The 16,866-nt window shown below is 41.0% G+C and overlaps 1 protein-coding gene across 2 annotated transcripts in view; it reads right to left on the reverse strand.

The window, feature by feature from the left end:
• Window positions 1-1,001: 1,001 nt before the first annotated feature.
• Window positions 1,002-16,866, reverse strand: part of LOC136645729 (CD99 antigen-like) — a 35,595-nt gene continuing 19,730 nt past the window's right edge. The window contains exons 5-11 of one of the 2 annotated variants that reach the window (XM_066622117.1): window positions 14,476-14,544; window positions 13,929-13,988; window positions 12,675-12,698; window positions 9,477-9,515; window positions 7,749-7,859; window positions 7,433-7,486; window positions 1,002-4,489 (exon numbers count right to left, since the gene is read on the reverse strand). In XM_066622117.1, the coding sequence (XP_066478214.1) occupies window positions 4,461-4,489; window positions 7,433-7,486; window positions 7,749-7,859; window positions 9,477-9,515; window positions 12,675-12,698; window positions 13,929-13,988; window positions 14,476-14,544 (386 nt within the window). In that variant the 3' untranslated portion in view covers window positions 1,002-4,460. The remainder of the gene's footprint in view (window positions 4,490-7,432; window positions 7,487-7,748; window positions 7,860-9,476; window positions 9,516-12,674; window positions 12,699-13,928; window positions 13,989-14,475; window positions 14,545-16,866) is intronic. The other variant, XM_066622118.1, reaches the window with a different exon arrangement.

Genomic DNA, 16,866 nt, shown 5'->3' on the forward strand with positions numbered 1-16,866 from the left:
GTTTGTGGCTGGGGTTCATCAGGAACTGATCAGCGCTTTCTGCACTTTGTTTACAGATGGGATGGGGACATCAGGAGTGTTAAATGAGAACTCCAATACGCCCACCCCACCAGGAGTTCAGTTTTTTCCACAGAGCTGTGTGTATCTGATCTGACACGTGTATGAAAAAGAACAGCCCTGCTGGATCAGGCCATAGACTCATCTAGTCCAGCTTCCTGTATTTCAGTGGCCCACCAAATGCCTCAGGGAGCACACAAGAGACCTGCATCCTGGTGCCATCCCTTGCATCTGGCATTCTGAGGTAATGCCTTGACTCGAGTCCTGAAAATGCTCAGGATGAGTTCCCATAGCCAAGACTCATGCATGACTCAAGTCAAAGGGGGAAGGGAGCTCAGGACTTGAGTCTAGCTGCAGTGGATTTGCACATTCCTGCTAATTTCTATTAGGGGCTTGTTTTAAATTTAATGAGGGCCAAATGGGCAGGAACTGAGAAGATCAGGAACTGAACAGAAGTCCCAGGGCATGATCTGAAGGCACACAATGCTGTACACTAGCTGAAGCTAAGCACTTCTAGACAGAAAGACTGTCTACAGACTTTATGTATGCCATCTTGAGCTCCATGAAAGAACTGCAGGATGTACATGAAATAGAGAGGTTGAAGTGCATAAAAAAAGAACTCTGCTGCTCAGGAAAAGGACAGAGTGCTTTCTCTGCATCTTAACTTCCCTGCAGGAAAGCAGCTGAGATAAGTAGCTGCATTATCCTTGCAATCTAGAGTTATGGACTAAGGTCATAATTGTCTCTCTCAAGCATATTTGCATCCTTTCAAAATTTCCATACACCCATTCAATTAAAGAGAGAGAAAGACAAATCACTTGCAAGCTGCAGATTACAGTTTTGAGTTTTTAATTCCAAAGAATCTTCTAAACGTTCTACCCATTCTAAACATTCTATTTTTTTCTGCAGTTAGGCTACTCTTTTAGAAAGTGCAAGCAAACAAATAGTTTTAATTTGTTTATTAAAAAAGAAGAAATCACAATTAAGTCTTAATTACCCATTCTTGATTCTCACACTCAAGTATTCATAACTCTAGTTGAAAGTGTACTTTAATACATCAAATCAGCTATTGACATATTATAAAGTTGTTTTATCACATAACAATATACATGAAATGCTTCTAGGATGAATGTAGACTAATTATTTTAGAGATCAATGGCCTGATCATATGCATGTTTATTGAGAAGTTCTTTGGTTCATTTCCATATGCAATCACATGTACACTTACTTGAACAGTAAATCACAATGAATTCTGTGACTCTGTTCCAACTAAAACATGCATAGGATTGGTCTCATAGCCACAAATTCAGAACATGGATTTCTCACAGCTTTTATGACATATGAGCAAGTGAATTTGGGATAAAACTCTGCTGTTCAGGAATGCAAAGGAAACATCTTCAGAATCAGCAGCATTGAAATGCTTAAAAAAACCAAAATGAAACTTTAGCATTACACCTAGTTAAAAAAAATTCATTTCATAATAAAAAGCAAAATATTGGCACTATATTGTAATCATCTGAACACAGTCTCAGTATTTCTTTAACCAATATCAGCTTTGTTTGGGATAGCCTGATTGGAAACACAGGGCAGCTGGGCTTTAATCCTTTGCCTCTGCCATGATCCTAAATTTGATTTGGCTTTCCATAGCTGCCGCTGGCAGTTTTCCTCCTGGAGCAAATACCAGTTGTAAGGGCCCCCAGTCTGGATTGCAGCCATGGTTGGGGGGGGAAGAGTTAAAATTCCCCTTTCCCACCCCACTCAATGGACCTGATCCTGATCAAGTGCTTCTCTGCAGTTGATTTTGCCTAAAGAAAAACTAAGCTTGCAGCAGCCTATTACACATTTCATGTTGTGTGTCCTGGAACCAGACTACACATATTTGGTGTAGAATATATAGAATATATGCACTACCTGAGTTCATAATGTGATGGAAAAAATTGCCTTTTATTTATTTGCATGTATTGTAAAGGGAAACAAAAATAGGATCCACATGTCACTTATTTCAACACTAATTTTCAAGAGGAAATTGCTATCTGATATTGTTTGTCCTAGAGGACCATGTGTATAGAAATTCTCATGAACTATATTCTATGCTAGAATGTAATTTGTACTGGCACAATGCTTAGCTAGAAATTATCTGAGTTATCAGCAAGTTATAATTAGGATCAAATTACATTTCATGACTTAGCAAGTTACATTTTTGTGGTTGGATAGTGATAGATTTAGGCCACAATCCTGAAATTGAAAGCACAGAAGCAAGAATTCTTTAAGAATGATTCCATCTAATGAAAATAGTCCACTTACATGCTCTCAACAGCTATCATCAAGGCCTTTTGCCCCATTAAATAAAGCGGGTATTCAGTTCACTCTGTTCTGATCAAGTATGGATTATTTATCTTAAAAAGCACTTAAAGATGTATTGCTTAAGGCACCTAAACAATTAGACAAAATGAGTCTTATTACAAGAATTTTATTATCTGTTCGTTGAAGTGTATAGCCAACTAGTGACAGGAAGATCGACTTTTTGGAAATACAAAAGAGGAGTTGGCTGGGCACTTATGAATAATAAAGTAAATCCCACAGACACATGTCACACTGTTTCAGCTAAGAAATGAACTAATGAATTTAAGTTTGGAATTCTTATATGACACAATACGGTCTTGGAGATGGATGCCTGGGTAAATTAAGGAATATCAAGTATTTAAATTGTTAGCCACTTTACGTAGCTGCATATGCATGGTTTTACTGCCAAAAGAAAAGCAGAGGAGAGGGAGACTATCTAAATTTTATTGTGAAGTACAGTGGTGCCTCGCAAGATGAAATTAATTCGTTCCGCGAGTCGTTTCGTATTGCGAAAATTTCATCTTGCGAAGTGCGGTTTCCCATAGGAATACATTGAAATTTAATTAATGCGTTCCTATGGGCAAAAAAAGTCAGAACAAAGTCAAATTTGGTTTACAAAGTGTTTATTAAGTGCTCTTTAAAGGCATACCATATTTTTCGCTCCATGTAAAGTGAACAGCAGTCAACAGTGGCATTAAGAACCATTATCACTGTCATTAACAAATGGAGAGACTTAAAGGTTTGAGTACTCTAGTTTTCTGGAAACCCCAAGAATTCATCATCGCTAGAGTCAGAATTTATGAAGCTCATTTGCTCACAATCACTGACATCACTTTCTTCGCTGTCTTCCTCCCCCTTCCTTAGGGTGAATGTGAGCATAAACTGGCATGAAGATCCTCCCCCTTCCTTAGGGTGAATGTGAGTATAAACTGGCACGAAGATCCTCCCCCTTCCTTAAGGTGAATGTGAGCATAAACTGGCATGAAGCATAAAAAAAAAATTCGTCTTGCGAAGCACAGTCATTAAAATTTGCGAGTCACCAAAAAATCGCAAAACACTTTCGTCTTGCGAGTTTTTCATTGTGCGAGGCATTCGTCTTGCGAGGCACCACTGTATGTTTTTTTGCATCCAGAAGGCCACTAGCATAACATGGAGTAGACAGAATTTTGCTTAGACCATTTCTAAATAAGAAATATTAAGGCAATGCACATTTAATACCTACAGCTTCCATGTATTTTATAGGAAGGCAAAGGCACAATGTCAGAGATGCTTCAAGATCACAATCTGATTTTAAGGACTTTGTGGAAGGCAAATATCTATATGTAAAGCATAGTCACACTGTAGTGAGACTAACACACAGAACCAAGTTGTGGCTTTGCATGTGAAAACAGGGTGGGTTCTCAATGGTTGAGATCACCAAGTAGAAGTAGGTTAAGCCCTCATCCCAGTGATATCCCTGAAAGCAACCCTTTCCTGTTCCCCAGCTAAGTGGATGGGTTGCCATATTCCCCTAGGGGAAAAGAAAAGCACTGTACTGCAGGACGCAAATGACAGGAGGGCAAAACATGTCCGCCAACCCTAACAGCTGGGTGTCCTGCTCCTGTCTTGTAGGGGTCTTTGGAGGGGGTGCAATTTGTGTCTGCACTGTACCTCTCAAGGGTCTATACAATACCTAAAGCCTTCCTCAATACACACCCTGTCCATCAAATGACAGGCTTTTTGCTAGGGTAGACTAGAATCACCTTTTAAGGCTCTTGACACAAGACAAAGATGAGATTTCATACAAAAGCAACAATTTCAACCAAAAAAATGTGTTTTGTTTTAAAGTCGATAATCAGCCAGTGCGCAACACTTGAGCATCAGAAGGTCAAACCAGATATAAATACTTTGATTTGTTAGAGCATTTAGAAACTTTTAATCAGGCCCCCCCTTTTTTTGAAAAAAAAACAAAAACAAAACATCTCTGCTTTGCAACTTCACTTTTCTTTTTTTAATTCTTCAGGGAAATATGCAAGTTCTCTGTACGGTTTTTTTGGATCTTTTCTTCATCTTAAATTCCACTACTGTTTCTGCAAAAGAGTGCGTTGAACTAAAAGGGAAAGAAAAACTGATTATTACTTGAATTCTCTTCTCCAATAAAACTCCAATAGAGAAAAGCTGGAAGCACACAGGCTGTAGCTAAAATTCTTTACAGTCTAAGCATACTAATAGGTTCCACTGCATTCCAAAGGATCCTCTTTCCATTAGGCTGACATCCCTTTCCTCTTCCAAAGGTCAAATAGGTTGATGGAAGTCTTCAAAGTTGTTTAGCAAACTGTATTTCCAAAAAATTATGATGAGCAGAATCGACATTCAAGCTTCACTCCTACATTTTAGGCCACTATACCTCAAAGTTGCTGTGGATAACATACATAGTACTACCACCTTTAACTTTCACAACAACCTGGTGAAGTAGATCCAGCTGAGCAGTTATGGGCCTAAGGTCACCCAGTAAGGATTGTGAGGGGATTTGAACCCAGACCTCCTTGGTTTAGCCCAACATCTTAACCACTATACCACCATAGCAATGTACACACAGGTGTTAATGCACATGTGAAGCCCTCCCATTTCCCCAACTTATTGAAATGAAAGGGCCAGCTCCTGCTTGCAAGGAGCTCCTGCTTGCATTTCCATCAGAAAAATGTACCCCCTGCAGAACATCAGCTCACAGCATCAGAAAGCTGAACTTCATTTCTCTGTGCAGCTCTCTCTAACCTAAGCACACTATACCCAATAGCTTTTCCAGAAACTCTACTTCATTCAACATTAACAGTGGTTTTGTTGTTTGAAAATCTAGAGCAGATACCATTTTACAGAACTATTAAATATATGGGCATGTACTTAAATGCACATATTTTGTTTTTCCAGGCAAAATGTCCCTGGCACAGACTGGATTTTCAAGGAGGTCCAAAATAGTTATTGCACTTTAAGTCCAGCTCTCCCATTGCACAGAATATTTCACTAACCAGTCACTAAGGACAGAACTGGCAAAAACATTTTGTTATCAATCTGATCTAGGGTTAAAAGTTTCCAGCAGTCACAGACCTGGACAATACATTCATTCTCAATCATCCTAACTAAACCTTGCAAGCACTCACAGGGATTGCAACAACCCTGCACTATGGAGATGAAGCCCACTGAGAAAAATTCTCTCCCCACCATAATGAACACAAACAAAAGAGAAAAGTTGCTATCTTTCGCTCTATTTTCCAGAAAGCTTCTTTGTTCCACATAACTACACACCAGCCAAATTAATCTTTCCTGCTTCCAGCTTGCTTTTATACAACTTCAACTCTATCCAAATTCTGTTAACATTTCCCTAAATGTCAATTCCTGCTAAGCTTTGCTTTATTGGTTTAATCCACAGTACAACAATAAGGGTGCAGCTGTCAGAGTTCCAAAACATTCGACTACAATGACCACCAGCTAATTACAGTTGGTATGTTTCTCCCTCCAATTAAACTACTTGTCACTGCAGTGTTGTAATCTTCAGGTTAAACACATATAAACCTGATCATAACTTTCCAAATTCCATTATTTTCTTGCTACACTTGTTCAACAAATTAGGTTTGAAAAAATAAAAATCCTCAAGTTGATACTTAGAGGTTTTGCAGTTTTGTGGATATATATCAAAATGCAAATGAAAAAAGCTTAGAATAGACAAATGTTATATGTAAAAATATGAAAAATGTTAACACACACACACGTTATCACTTAACCTTACCAAAATCACAGGAATGTTGTGAGGATCAGGTGGAGGAGGGGAGAGGACAGTGTATGCCACTCTCAGCTCCTTGGGAAAAGGGGGGATAATGGGGATAAGATCTAACTGCATGGGAGCAATTGACTACTTTAAAACAATATTTAGATTGTGTGTTGGGGAAGGAGAGCTGTGGTTCACACATCATTAGAAGCAGAAATGGGTACCGGGAAGGAAGTAAGGACATAGTGATGTATGTCTCTACTCATATATAGATGGGGCCAGATTGAATGTATTGTTGAAACTGGCCCACTGACACCATCCCTGATCAAAGCCATTTTATTTTTTCCCCGTACAGGTCAACAACTAAAACTGATTTCTGTGGGAGAAAGTAAATATTTTATCTACAGACCATTTTCTGATATAGTGTCCTCAAAATGACTCAAAACATTCCATAAAATAATATATTTTTAAGAAAACTCATAGTACCCTGCTGGAATGGAGGAGGGAATCTAATTGAAAAAGGAGTAGAAGCATGACGATGTCTTCCCTTGCCCTCCCCACAAAACAATCTATTGTGATGATAAGATCTGCTAGCACAGGGGTGTCAAACATAAGGCCCGGGGGCCGGATGCGGCCCACGGAAGCTTTTAATACAGCCCTCATGCTTTCAGTTGCTGTGTAGTGCTGAGGTGTTACTGCTGAAAGGGCAACCCACGTGAAAATTGGGTTCTCCCATATCTTGAAATATGATCAAGATTCGTATATTTTCTCTTTTGTCATTAGCAGCTAATAAGTTCCTAAGTGAGAAAAAGTGTTTATTTTTGGTTATGATCTATTTAATGACATCACTTCTTGCCTAATGACATCACTTCTGACCCTCAGCAGGCATCATTGAATGCTATGTGGCCCTTCGTATGCAGTGAGTTTGACACCCCTGTGCTAGTATATATATTGCACTTCTCCCCTCCTTCCCCAAGAGCTCAAAGCATTTCATACAGTTATCTCCATAATCTTACAATAATCTTGTAAAGCAGACCAGTTGTCTGTGGAGATAATGAGGCAAGCAGGGAAGACTCTGTTCTAAAAAGAACTGTGAAGATTCTGGACAATGGTCAGAAAGTACACCATCTAGGCCTAGTGCTAAAGCTAAGCAAGTCTGGCCCTGTAAGCTACCTGAATGGGAGACCACACTGACACCCACATGTAAGCCACCCTGAACTCACTGGAGGAAAATCAACTACATGTGTAACTAGAATCAGAATCCATTTTTTTATGAAGAGATTTCCTTACCCGGTGGCTCAGCATGTATCCCTTGTTGGTTTTCCATATTAACGTTCTCTTGATCTGCAGAGATAAACATTGTTAAGATTTCTGGAATTAACATAGAAGTATTTGACACACACGTCATCAAATGCTCAGGACTTATTCTTAGACCACCAGCTGAAGTGAGAAAGAATCCTAGCACAGCACCTAAGGAACAAGGTAGCTTTTCTAGGAAGACATTTTTCCCCTGAATTTTATCACTTTGATGTTCCATAACGGCAAAGCATTATGGGTAACATCTGAAACACAAACACGTACGCAAACACCAAAACAGCAAACTTACCACTTTGCTTGAAGCAGAGTTTTTTCTTCTGGTAAGCTATAAAGCTCGACGCAGCCCCAACTATTGCCACAACTACTGAGCTAATAATGCCGGCTAGCATTCCTTGAGAACCTGTGAAAATATATTTTTCCTCAGTTAGAAAGCAAGGTTAGTCTAACAGAACTTCATCACACATACACCTGTGTGCATAACTTTCAAATGCAGCTAGGTCTACTAAGGGTTAAAAAAAAAAAGCCCAGAGCCATAATAGTACCTTTATTAGGACCAGCCAAAATGGCACTGAGTCTTGAACAGCTAACTGTCATACGATCCTGATGAATTCATGATGAGGCTGGGTGTTTGGCAAACCAAAAATCATCTCAAAATAGAATGTAAGAGGAGGTAGCAAATTTAGGGCCCAATCCTATCCAACTTTCCAGCTCTGGTGTAACCACAATGCAGCCCCGTGAAAGGGGAACACATGTTCCATACCTTAAGAAGGCTCTAGTGACTGCCCCTTCACCATGGGGTGCAGTGCACACACCACTGTCACAAATGCACCAGCACTGGGAAATCAGATAGGATTGGACCCTTAGGCTGTATCCTAAGACCACTTACTAGGAAGTAAGCAGCACTGACCTGAATGGGACATACTTCTAAGTGAGGAACACATTTAGGATTCCACTGTTAACACTGACTAGCCTCACTGGGCACCAGTTTTGCCTAGTCACTGACTCTGACAGTAATAAGGGCATCTGCGACAAAGAAAAAGCAATAGTTCAATCCAAAACACATTCACTCATAAGAAATACTACGGTTCATTAGAGCTTAATCTCAAGTGTAGCCATTTTCAACCACAGTGCTGTGGCACACTGGTGTGCCACGAATGGTCCACAGGTGTACCACAGGAATTTGGGAGAAGGTAATTTATTATCAGGGCCAATGGGGCATGTGAGCCCCCCACTGGCAGCATGGTGTGCCCCCTTGTCAACTGTCAAAAAACCAGATGGTGTGCATTGACGATTTTAGTGCCTTGTCAGTGTGCAATGAGATGAAAAAGGTTGAAAATTGCTGCTCAGGTGTACATAGGATTGGAGTTTTAGCACCAGGTTCTACTGAAAGTCAATTGAGAACAAGCAGGTTAAAGAAAGACTGTTCTTGCATGTTAAAAATTGAAAATTTGAACCAAAGTGTTTTACAATTTAAAAAAAAAACCAAGTATGTTTGAAAAATATTTATTATCCAGTACTATTGCCTGCTTGGCAGGGGGAAAAAGGGTTCCCAGCTGCCCACTACTCAAGCTGTGCCTGGCAGATTATATTAGAACAGATACTAATTTTTCCATCACAAATATTGTACATAACACTAAACCATGATTCATGAATGAGCTTCAAAACAGGCATGGGCTTGTGTGCTCTTCTCTCTTGCATGCACAGTGCAGAATGAAAGTTTTTGCTTTCACTTTAGAAAAACCACAGTTCTGTTTTATATAGACTGACAACTGTGGTTTGTTTCAGCTCTAGTTTGTTAAAATAAATCAAAGTAAGTGCAAAAATTTTCATTTTCCCATCTCGTGAGAGGGAAGCAGGAAGTTATGGCTCAGTTTTCTGTGGTACCAATAAAAACTTAAGAGCGTGATCTTAAAGTATGAATATAGAGGTCAGGGAAGAACAGTTATACAAGCACAATATTAACTTTCAGGGACTATTTTAGAGATTACAATATCATCACAAGAATATACAAGCTTACCTTCTGCATTTTCATTTTTGGAGTCTGAGTCGTGTCCACCTATAAGAACAGTTTGGTCAGGATACACTTCATATAACGGCTAATGGTGTTGGGGGACAGGAGTTACTAATTTCTGATACTATACTAACAGAGTAAAAGCTAGGAAACAGGGTTCTTGTAAGTAGCACCTGAGAGACCAACATTACTACTGAGATGCATACTGGGGAAAAAAGCTCTTGAGTCACTTTGCTACTGTCCATTTGTTGCTTAATCTCTAAAGGGTAGCGAAAAATGCACATTAGGGTGACCAGACATCCTCTTTTTTCCAGAACATGTCCTTTTTGTTTTAGCTTTGTGTCTTGGAAAAGAACTTAAATGGCCTCCTTTGCCCTGTGAGCAGGTAGCGCATAGCCTTCTTGTAATTTATAAATTATATGTAATACAGTTTTTAATAATACAGTGATGCCTCGCAAGACGAATGCCTCGCACAACAAAAACTCGCAAGACGAAAGCGTTTTGTGATTTTTTTTGGTGACTCGCAAGACGAATTTTTCTATGGCCGTGCTTTGCAAGATGAATTTTTTTGCATTTTTTGGGGGGGTTTGTTTTAAATCGCAATTCGCAAGACGAAAATTTCGCAATACGAAACAACTCGCGGAACGAATTAATTTCGTCTTGCGAGGCACCACTGTATAGTGTTTAAATTAACCACATGAAATCAATATGCGAGTGGTTTTAGCTTTTATTTTGTCATGCCCTACATTTTTCTTGGAAGTCCTACATTTTGAGGTGCCCTGTCCTCCTCTGCAGTTATGACATCTGGTCACCCTTATATTAGTCAAATGACAGATCTGAATCGGGTATGGCATTTTTTGAAGCTAGCTAGTGCTAATTGTCATCAAAATTGTACCCGTCCTCTCCAACTGCCCTGGTGTTCACAAAACTATAACTTAGCCTTAAGACTAGGAGCACAATCCTATAACTTGCACTCAGCCGGCATAAGTCACTTATGTGGGCCAAGAGTGTTGCAGAGAAGTGTCATATGGCACTTCTGTGATGACTCAGGAGCAGTCCACACTGTCAGAAGGACGCAGACCACCTTCTCCTGCCGGATTCAGACCAGTGCAAGGTAAGTTCACTTCATCATATCCTATTCACTGTGTTGGACTGCAAAGCATGACACAGAGGCTCTCAAGTCTGAGCAGCAAAATAGCTGGAGCAGATTTGAAAAGTGCTTGGAACTTTCCTCAGTGGAAGGGGGCAAAAGTCTCCATCCCCCAAGGAGACCTCTGGCTGTCCTGGTGATGCCACTGGATGCAGCGGTAGCCTTTTGGCACCACTGCACCCTGTAGTACAGGGGTGCTCACACTTTTTTGGCTTGAGAGCTACTTTGAAACCCAGCAAGGCCCGGAGATCTACCAGAGTTTTTTTTACAATGTTCGCACCATCATAACATATAACATTTATGTGTACAATGTATGTTGGTGTACCCTGAGCCCCACTGAGTATAACAGGACTTACTCCTGAGTAGACATGCCTAGGATTAGGCTGTGAGGCTGCAATCCTAGCCACACTTACCTGGCAGTAAGCCCCATTGAGTACAATGGGCCTTACTCCCAGCGTTTCCTCCCAGAGGCACCTGAAGGGGGGGTCAGCACTCTGCGATCTACTCATTTTGCCTCGCGATCTACCGGTAGATCGCGATCCACCTATTGAGCACCCCTGCTGTAGTACGTCCGGGGATAGGATTGGGCTGTAAGACTCCAAGAATGGCAGGTTATCCATGCTCTATAGTCCTGTTCAGGCATTTGCTGTTTTGTGAAGAACACACAAGGACAGAGGTTCTCAACTGGGGCATCACACTGCCCAAGCCTGAGTCAATTTGCCTTTACCCCTTTAAGGGGCAATGCAGTGACATGATCCCCAGAATGGCACTGCTGTTGGGAGGAGGGGCAGGGGCTTTCCTTTACTTACACATGAAGCAGCAGCATCTCAGGGTGCGGGGAGCCCAGCAGACACCTCAGCAGGGCTCCCCAATGTGTGGAAAATGAAAGAAAAATATTGCAACCAACTTCCAGTTTCGCAATTATTATTATTATTATTAGTATTTATATACCGCTTTTCAACAAAAGTTCACAAAGCGGTTTACAGCGAAAAATCAAATAACGAATGGCTCCCTGTCCCAAAAGGGCTCACAATCTAAAAGATGCAAAACACCAGCAGACAGCCACTAGAAAAGACACTGCTGGGGTGAGGAGGGCCAGTTACTCTCCCCCTGCTAAATTACACACCAGAAGTGGGTTGTGATCTTTTTTTCCATTCTCCGCATGTTGATGAGGCCAGCGGAGGCATCTGCGGGGCTCCCTGCACCCGAGACACTGCTGCTTCTGTTATAAGTAAAGGTAAGTCCCAGGGCCCCCTGACAGTGATCCTGGGGATCGCACTGCTGCATTTCCCCCTTCTCTGTCAAGACTTACCTAAGGAATTTTACTCCCAAGGAGTTTGAGAACTCCTGCACAAGGGGCTTCCCCTTGTTTCAGAGTTGAAATTCCATGGAGAAGCTATCCCTACAGACAAATTCTGAATGCATGGAGGGAAGGGCTAAGCATGTGCATCATTGGCAAGGTTAGTGTATTGTGTGCCTGAGAAGCATTTGAGAGGGGAAACACCTGAAAAGGGCTTATATGTCATCATTCTTACTCTCCTTACATAATTAAGAAGGCAGGCTGGTAGCAGCATCTAATATTAGTCTGCACTCTCACATTTAGATCTTGAACAGATTAGACTGGGCAATATGCTTATATGAGCATTTATTTTGTGGCTAAGTAAGAGAAAGTAACACATGCACACACATTCAGTTAAAAAAACAGAAAGGCACATGCTCTTTAAACAGCATCCCACAATGAAAATCCTGTATCTATTTAAAACAACTCATAATCCCAGGATATTGTCTAAGGACACATGATGCAGCCACCACCTTGATGAAACTAAGCAGGTCTAGGTCTGGCCAGTGTCAGAAGACTGCCTGGGAACCTGCACGTACACTACTCTGAGTTCCACCATAGGAAAAAAAATGTAGGCTATAAACACATAAATAAAATCCCAGTTTGTATGTCAAAATAAAGATATGCAACACAGGGTATCTGTGCAGACATACACAAGTTCCAAATAAGGCTTTATAATCTCAACTTAAGCAAACAATGGCACAGCCTTACATACCTCCAGAAGGGTTAGAAGCACGCCCTAAATTAAGAAACAATTTGTGCATAACAGTATTAGAAGCAAAATCAAATCACCAAAATAAATTAGTCAATTCGATGTACAAAGGAAGCATGTGCAAGTCCACTGAGCAATGTTTCAGCCTTTGCAAACAATTTTTATGTAAAATAGCATTAAAAAAAATAAAATAAACCTGCCTGTGAAGAATGCATGCATCTCGCAAAATCAACCCAAAGTTAAAATGCCAAGATCATTAAACCATTTTGAAATACACAGCCATTAAGAGCATGGGGAAGAAATATCACATCCCAAAAGGAAAAACCACATCCCAAAAGGAAATATCACATCCCAAAAGGAAAATCATGAAGAGTTTCATGCAGTGTTTAATTTACAGCCCAATCCTATCCACACTTTCCTGCGAGTAAGCCCCACTGATTCTAATGGAACTTACTTCTGAGGAGACAAGCATAGGATTGGGCTCTTGGTCTTTTTGCTCAAATCACATTCATCCATTTGGGGACCACAACACAACCTCATTGTGACCCATTCCAGGTTAACTTCTAACCTAAGTTTAGGACTCAAAGTGCTTGGGTTATCCTGCTTGATGACACCACGAGGAACTAGTCAAGGGGAGTGTGTCCTCATTCGTTCTGCTGGATCCATCACTGGCATATCATCGATCATGGTGTCCTTCTGGACTACCGCTAAGGCTTGGGATTGGGAAGTATAGAGTTGTACAGGTATGGACCTACCTGGAGGTGGAAGGTACAGAAGGGGTTACTAAGGGATCATTATCAGCCCAATTGCCTATAGCCTTTGGAGCCCCATAGGGTTCCATCTTACCTCTATGTTGTGTAAGATCTACATGAAAATGCTGGGGGAAGTTGTAGCGGATTTGGGCTGGGATTTATTCAACATATGAATATGTGCCATGGCACACTGGTTGAAAACAGCTGATCTAAGTCATAAGCGAAAGCAAAGTGGGTGCTGGAAAAGAGGCAACTAAACCAGTCAAGTTCTTGGTATTTGCCAGTAAGGATAATTCCAGCTACAATCCTCATAAAATGGATTTGAAAAACCTACTCAGTTCAACTTTATGTTATTGTATAACCATTGATGTAAACAAAAAGACCAAAAGTTCTAAATCTCTTTCAAGACCACTTCTGAATCAAACACCCTTGTTAGTTTAATAAATCTCCTCTTCCCACAAAACAATTTATAAATGTTTTAAAAATTCATTTGTCAGACACTTACCACCTCCTGGCTTATCTGGAAGAGGCTTCCCATCTGTTAAATCCAGATCACTGAATGCATCTACAAAAACAGGGGGGAAAGGGGGGGGTTATATCTACAACCATTTGTTTGCCATGAAGCTTTTGGCACATTTGGGGTTTCAAGTTATTATTATTAACAGTATTTATAGACCGCTTTTCAACAAAAAAAATTCACAAAGTGGTTTACAGACATGTTATTATAGGAGGCTTGTTATAACAATAAAGAAATATATACGGAACTGGGAAAAGCATTGCTGTGGCTCAGTAAATTTGCCCTGTTTATCCCCAAAACATCTCTGAAGCCGCCTCCTTAATTTCACCATCTGTGAAATGGGGCACCAAAGTTCGGGGGGGGGGGGGGATGAGGGAATTTTGTCCCAGCAGTACAGTAAGCTAGAGCAAGCAGATCAGTTTGTCTTTTCCTATAAATAACTTTTACAATGATTCCGTTGCCAGTTCAGAAAACATGTACAACCATCTCTACTTATTGATTTTTCACATTTTTTCCTTAACACACAAACTCTTACCCCCATTGTTGCCATGACTTCCAGGATTCGGTGGAGGTGGTGCTGCTGTTGCTTGTTTTTTGGAGTCATCTAGTAACCAAAATTGATAGAACAAATTTCAATATGTGAAAAGTAGGAACCGCCTTGGGGGTCTGGTATTAGAGGATTGCTACGGAGGCCAAATACTTTCTACCTGGACAAACTTCTTCCTCAACATTAGCCTACTCACATTATCCATATTCATCAACAAATGCTGGCCTTCACAAGCCACATCGACAATGATAAAAGGGCAGGGATCTGAATTTAGGCTAGCATACAGACTAGTCTAGAATGTACATAACATCCACAGAACTCTCCCATGTTATTCTGTTCAACAGCTTCCATAACCCCTCAACCCCCAAATTTAAAAAGGAGTTTGGGGGAATTTGGACAGGAATCTGCTAAACAGATGACAGAAAAGTCCCAAGTGTAACATTGCTGTGTTCAGATGTGACACATCTATTCAAAATTCCTCAGAGTTTAGTTGTATAACCTTACTGAGCTGTGGAAATATCTACTGAAAATACTGGCCCCAGCACTCAAATGGGTAGGTAGGCAGGCAGGCAGGCAGGCAGACAGTTAAACAAGAGTGCCCATGCTTGGTTTAATCCTTCAGTGAAAAATGGCAGCATGTGAATGGGGCAAGCTAGAATGCACAACACTATGTATCAAGAATGAGACTGCTCCACATGCTAGAAACAATTTAAATGTATGGCTGCTTCACAAACAGCCCCAATGTGTAGGGTATTTACACATAGGCACTTTCTCCCATAATCTGTACAACCTCCATGCTAGAGCCATGCACAGAAGAGGGGTAAAACTGATGTGACATGCTGTTTTTCTTGGGGGGGGGGGGGAGAAACAGGACAGAGAGATGGACTTAACTGTGGACTCAATCTCCAAAAGTTTATCTGATGCGCCAAACTACACATTACAGAAAATGCATATGCATTGGTTCAGACTTTTTTCCCCTTTTACAAAAGTTATTATCTTTTAATATTTAAAGCTTAACGAACATTTTCTAATTCAGAGAAAATCCCACCCACCTTCCAAACCCACCCCTTCTACTCCCATTGTTCCCAGAGGAGAGGAAAAAAAGGGGGGTGGGTGGGAAATAGCGCATCATGTCTGTGTATGTGCACAAAACGGTTTGAAACCATAGTGGAGCATGGGGGAGGGCCTTACCAGTCTGTGCCCTTACCAGTTTGTGATTGGCATCTGGATTCTGTGCCATTCAAATTAAGAGAAAAAAGCTTCCACTGGCTTTCAAACTGATTTTTTTTTTCTAGTTAAAACAGCACCCAGGGGTGTCGCAACTTTTTTCAGTAAAATTCTACCATAAAAGCCACATATATTTTTCTAGGGAGTTGCTCTCTAGCCTTAGGTTTTCTACCTGAAAATTAACTTGGGAACAATTGTACTGAGAAAAGATCTAAAATACACAACACACAAAAACAACAAAGGCTCTAATCCTATGCACACTTATTCAGGATCCAATGAACACAGTGTAACTTAGCTGTAAGTAAAAATGTACAAGACTGCACTGTAATGCACGCATATTAAAATCTGCATAGTGACCTTTGTTTAGTGAGAACCATGTCAGTGGTCTAACGCAGACAAAAGGATTTCAACAAACTCTGATATTATAGAGGAATGAAATTTAAATGGCTTGGCCACAATTTCATGAGCTGTAGTTTTTTTGATTAATAATATGAAAGACAGTACATTCATCTGACTTAGGGATCGTAACAGGAAGACAGACAATAAAGTGAACCTCTTTTTTCAATTACACTCTCAGTCAGCCAGAAGTGGATCCAGAGGTTTTGCATGGAGCCTCACTGCCACATGCAAGTGGTCCCTCCCACAGTGGTGGACTTCCCCACACCTGCACCTGGGGCAAAGGTCTGGGATGGCACCCCCATGAGATGCTGCCGGCCCCCCTGCACACAATTCCCCCCCTCACCTGGAGCGAAACGGTGCCTCGCGTGGCTCCAGGACGAACCAGAGAAGCCATCTGAGACTTCCCCATACTCCTAAACTATGCTTCTGGCAAACCAGGGTATTTACCCCATTCATTGAATGGCAGGTCCACTACTGCCCTCCCCTTCAGTGCCATTTCGAGCTTTTGCTCTAGCGGCCCAGAATGGCTCCAAAGGGGAAGAGCAGTTTGCGTGCTATGATGAGGCTCTGTGCAAACCCTGGTGCTTTGCACCCCCTCAGGGTATGCAACTACCGCCAGCACACTTTCAAGCCCATTCTAAAACCTTTGATAACCAATTACTCATTTCTAACCATGATTACTGCTTAGGAAACTTACGCATAAGCTTATGCTACCCTGCACATGCCTGATCTCGGAAGCTAAGCAGGGTCAGG

Source organism: Tiliqua scincoides, chromosome 3 (assembly GCF_035046505.1).
Source record: "Tiliqua scincoides isolate rTilSci1 chromosome 3, rTilSci1.hap2, whole genome shotgun sequence".
Lineage (NCBI taxonomy): Eukaryota > Metazoa > Chordata > Lepidosauria > Squamata > Scincidae > Tiliqua > Tiliqua scincoides.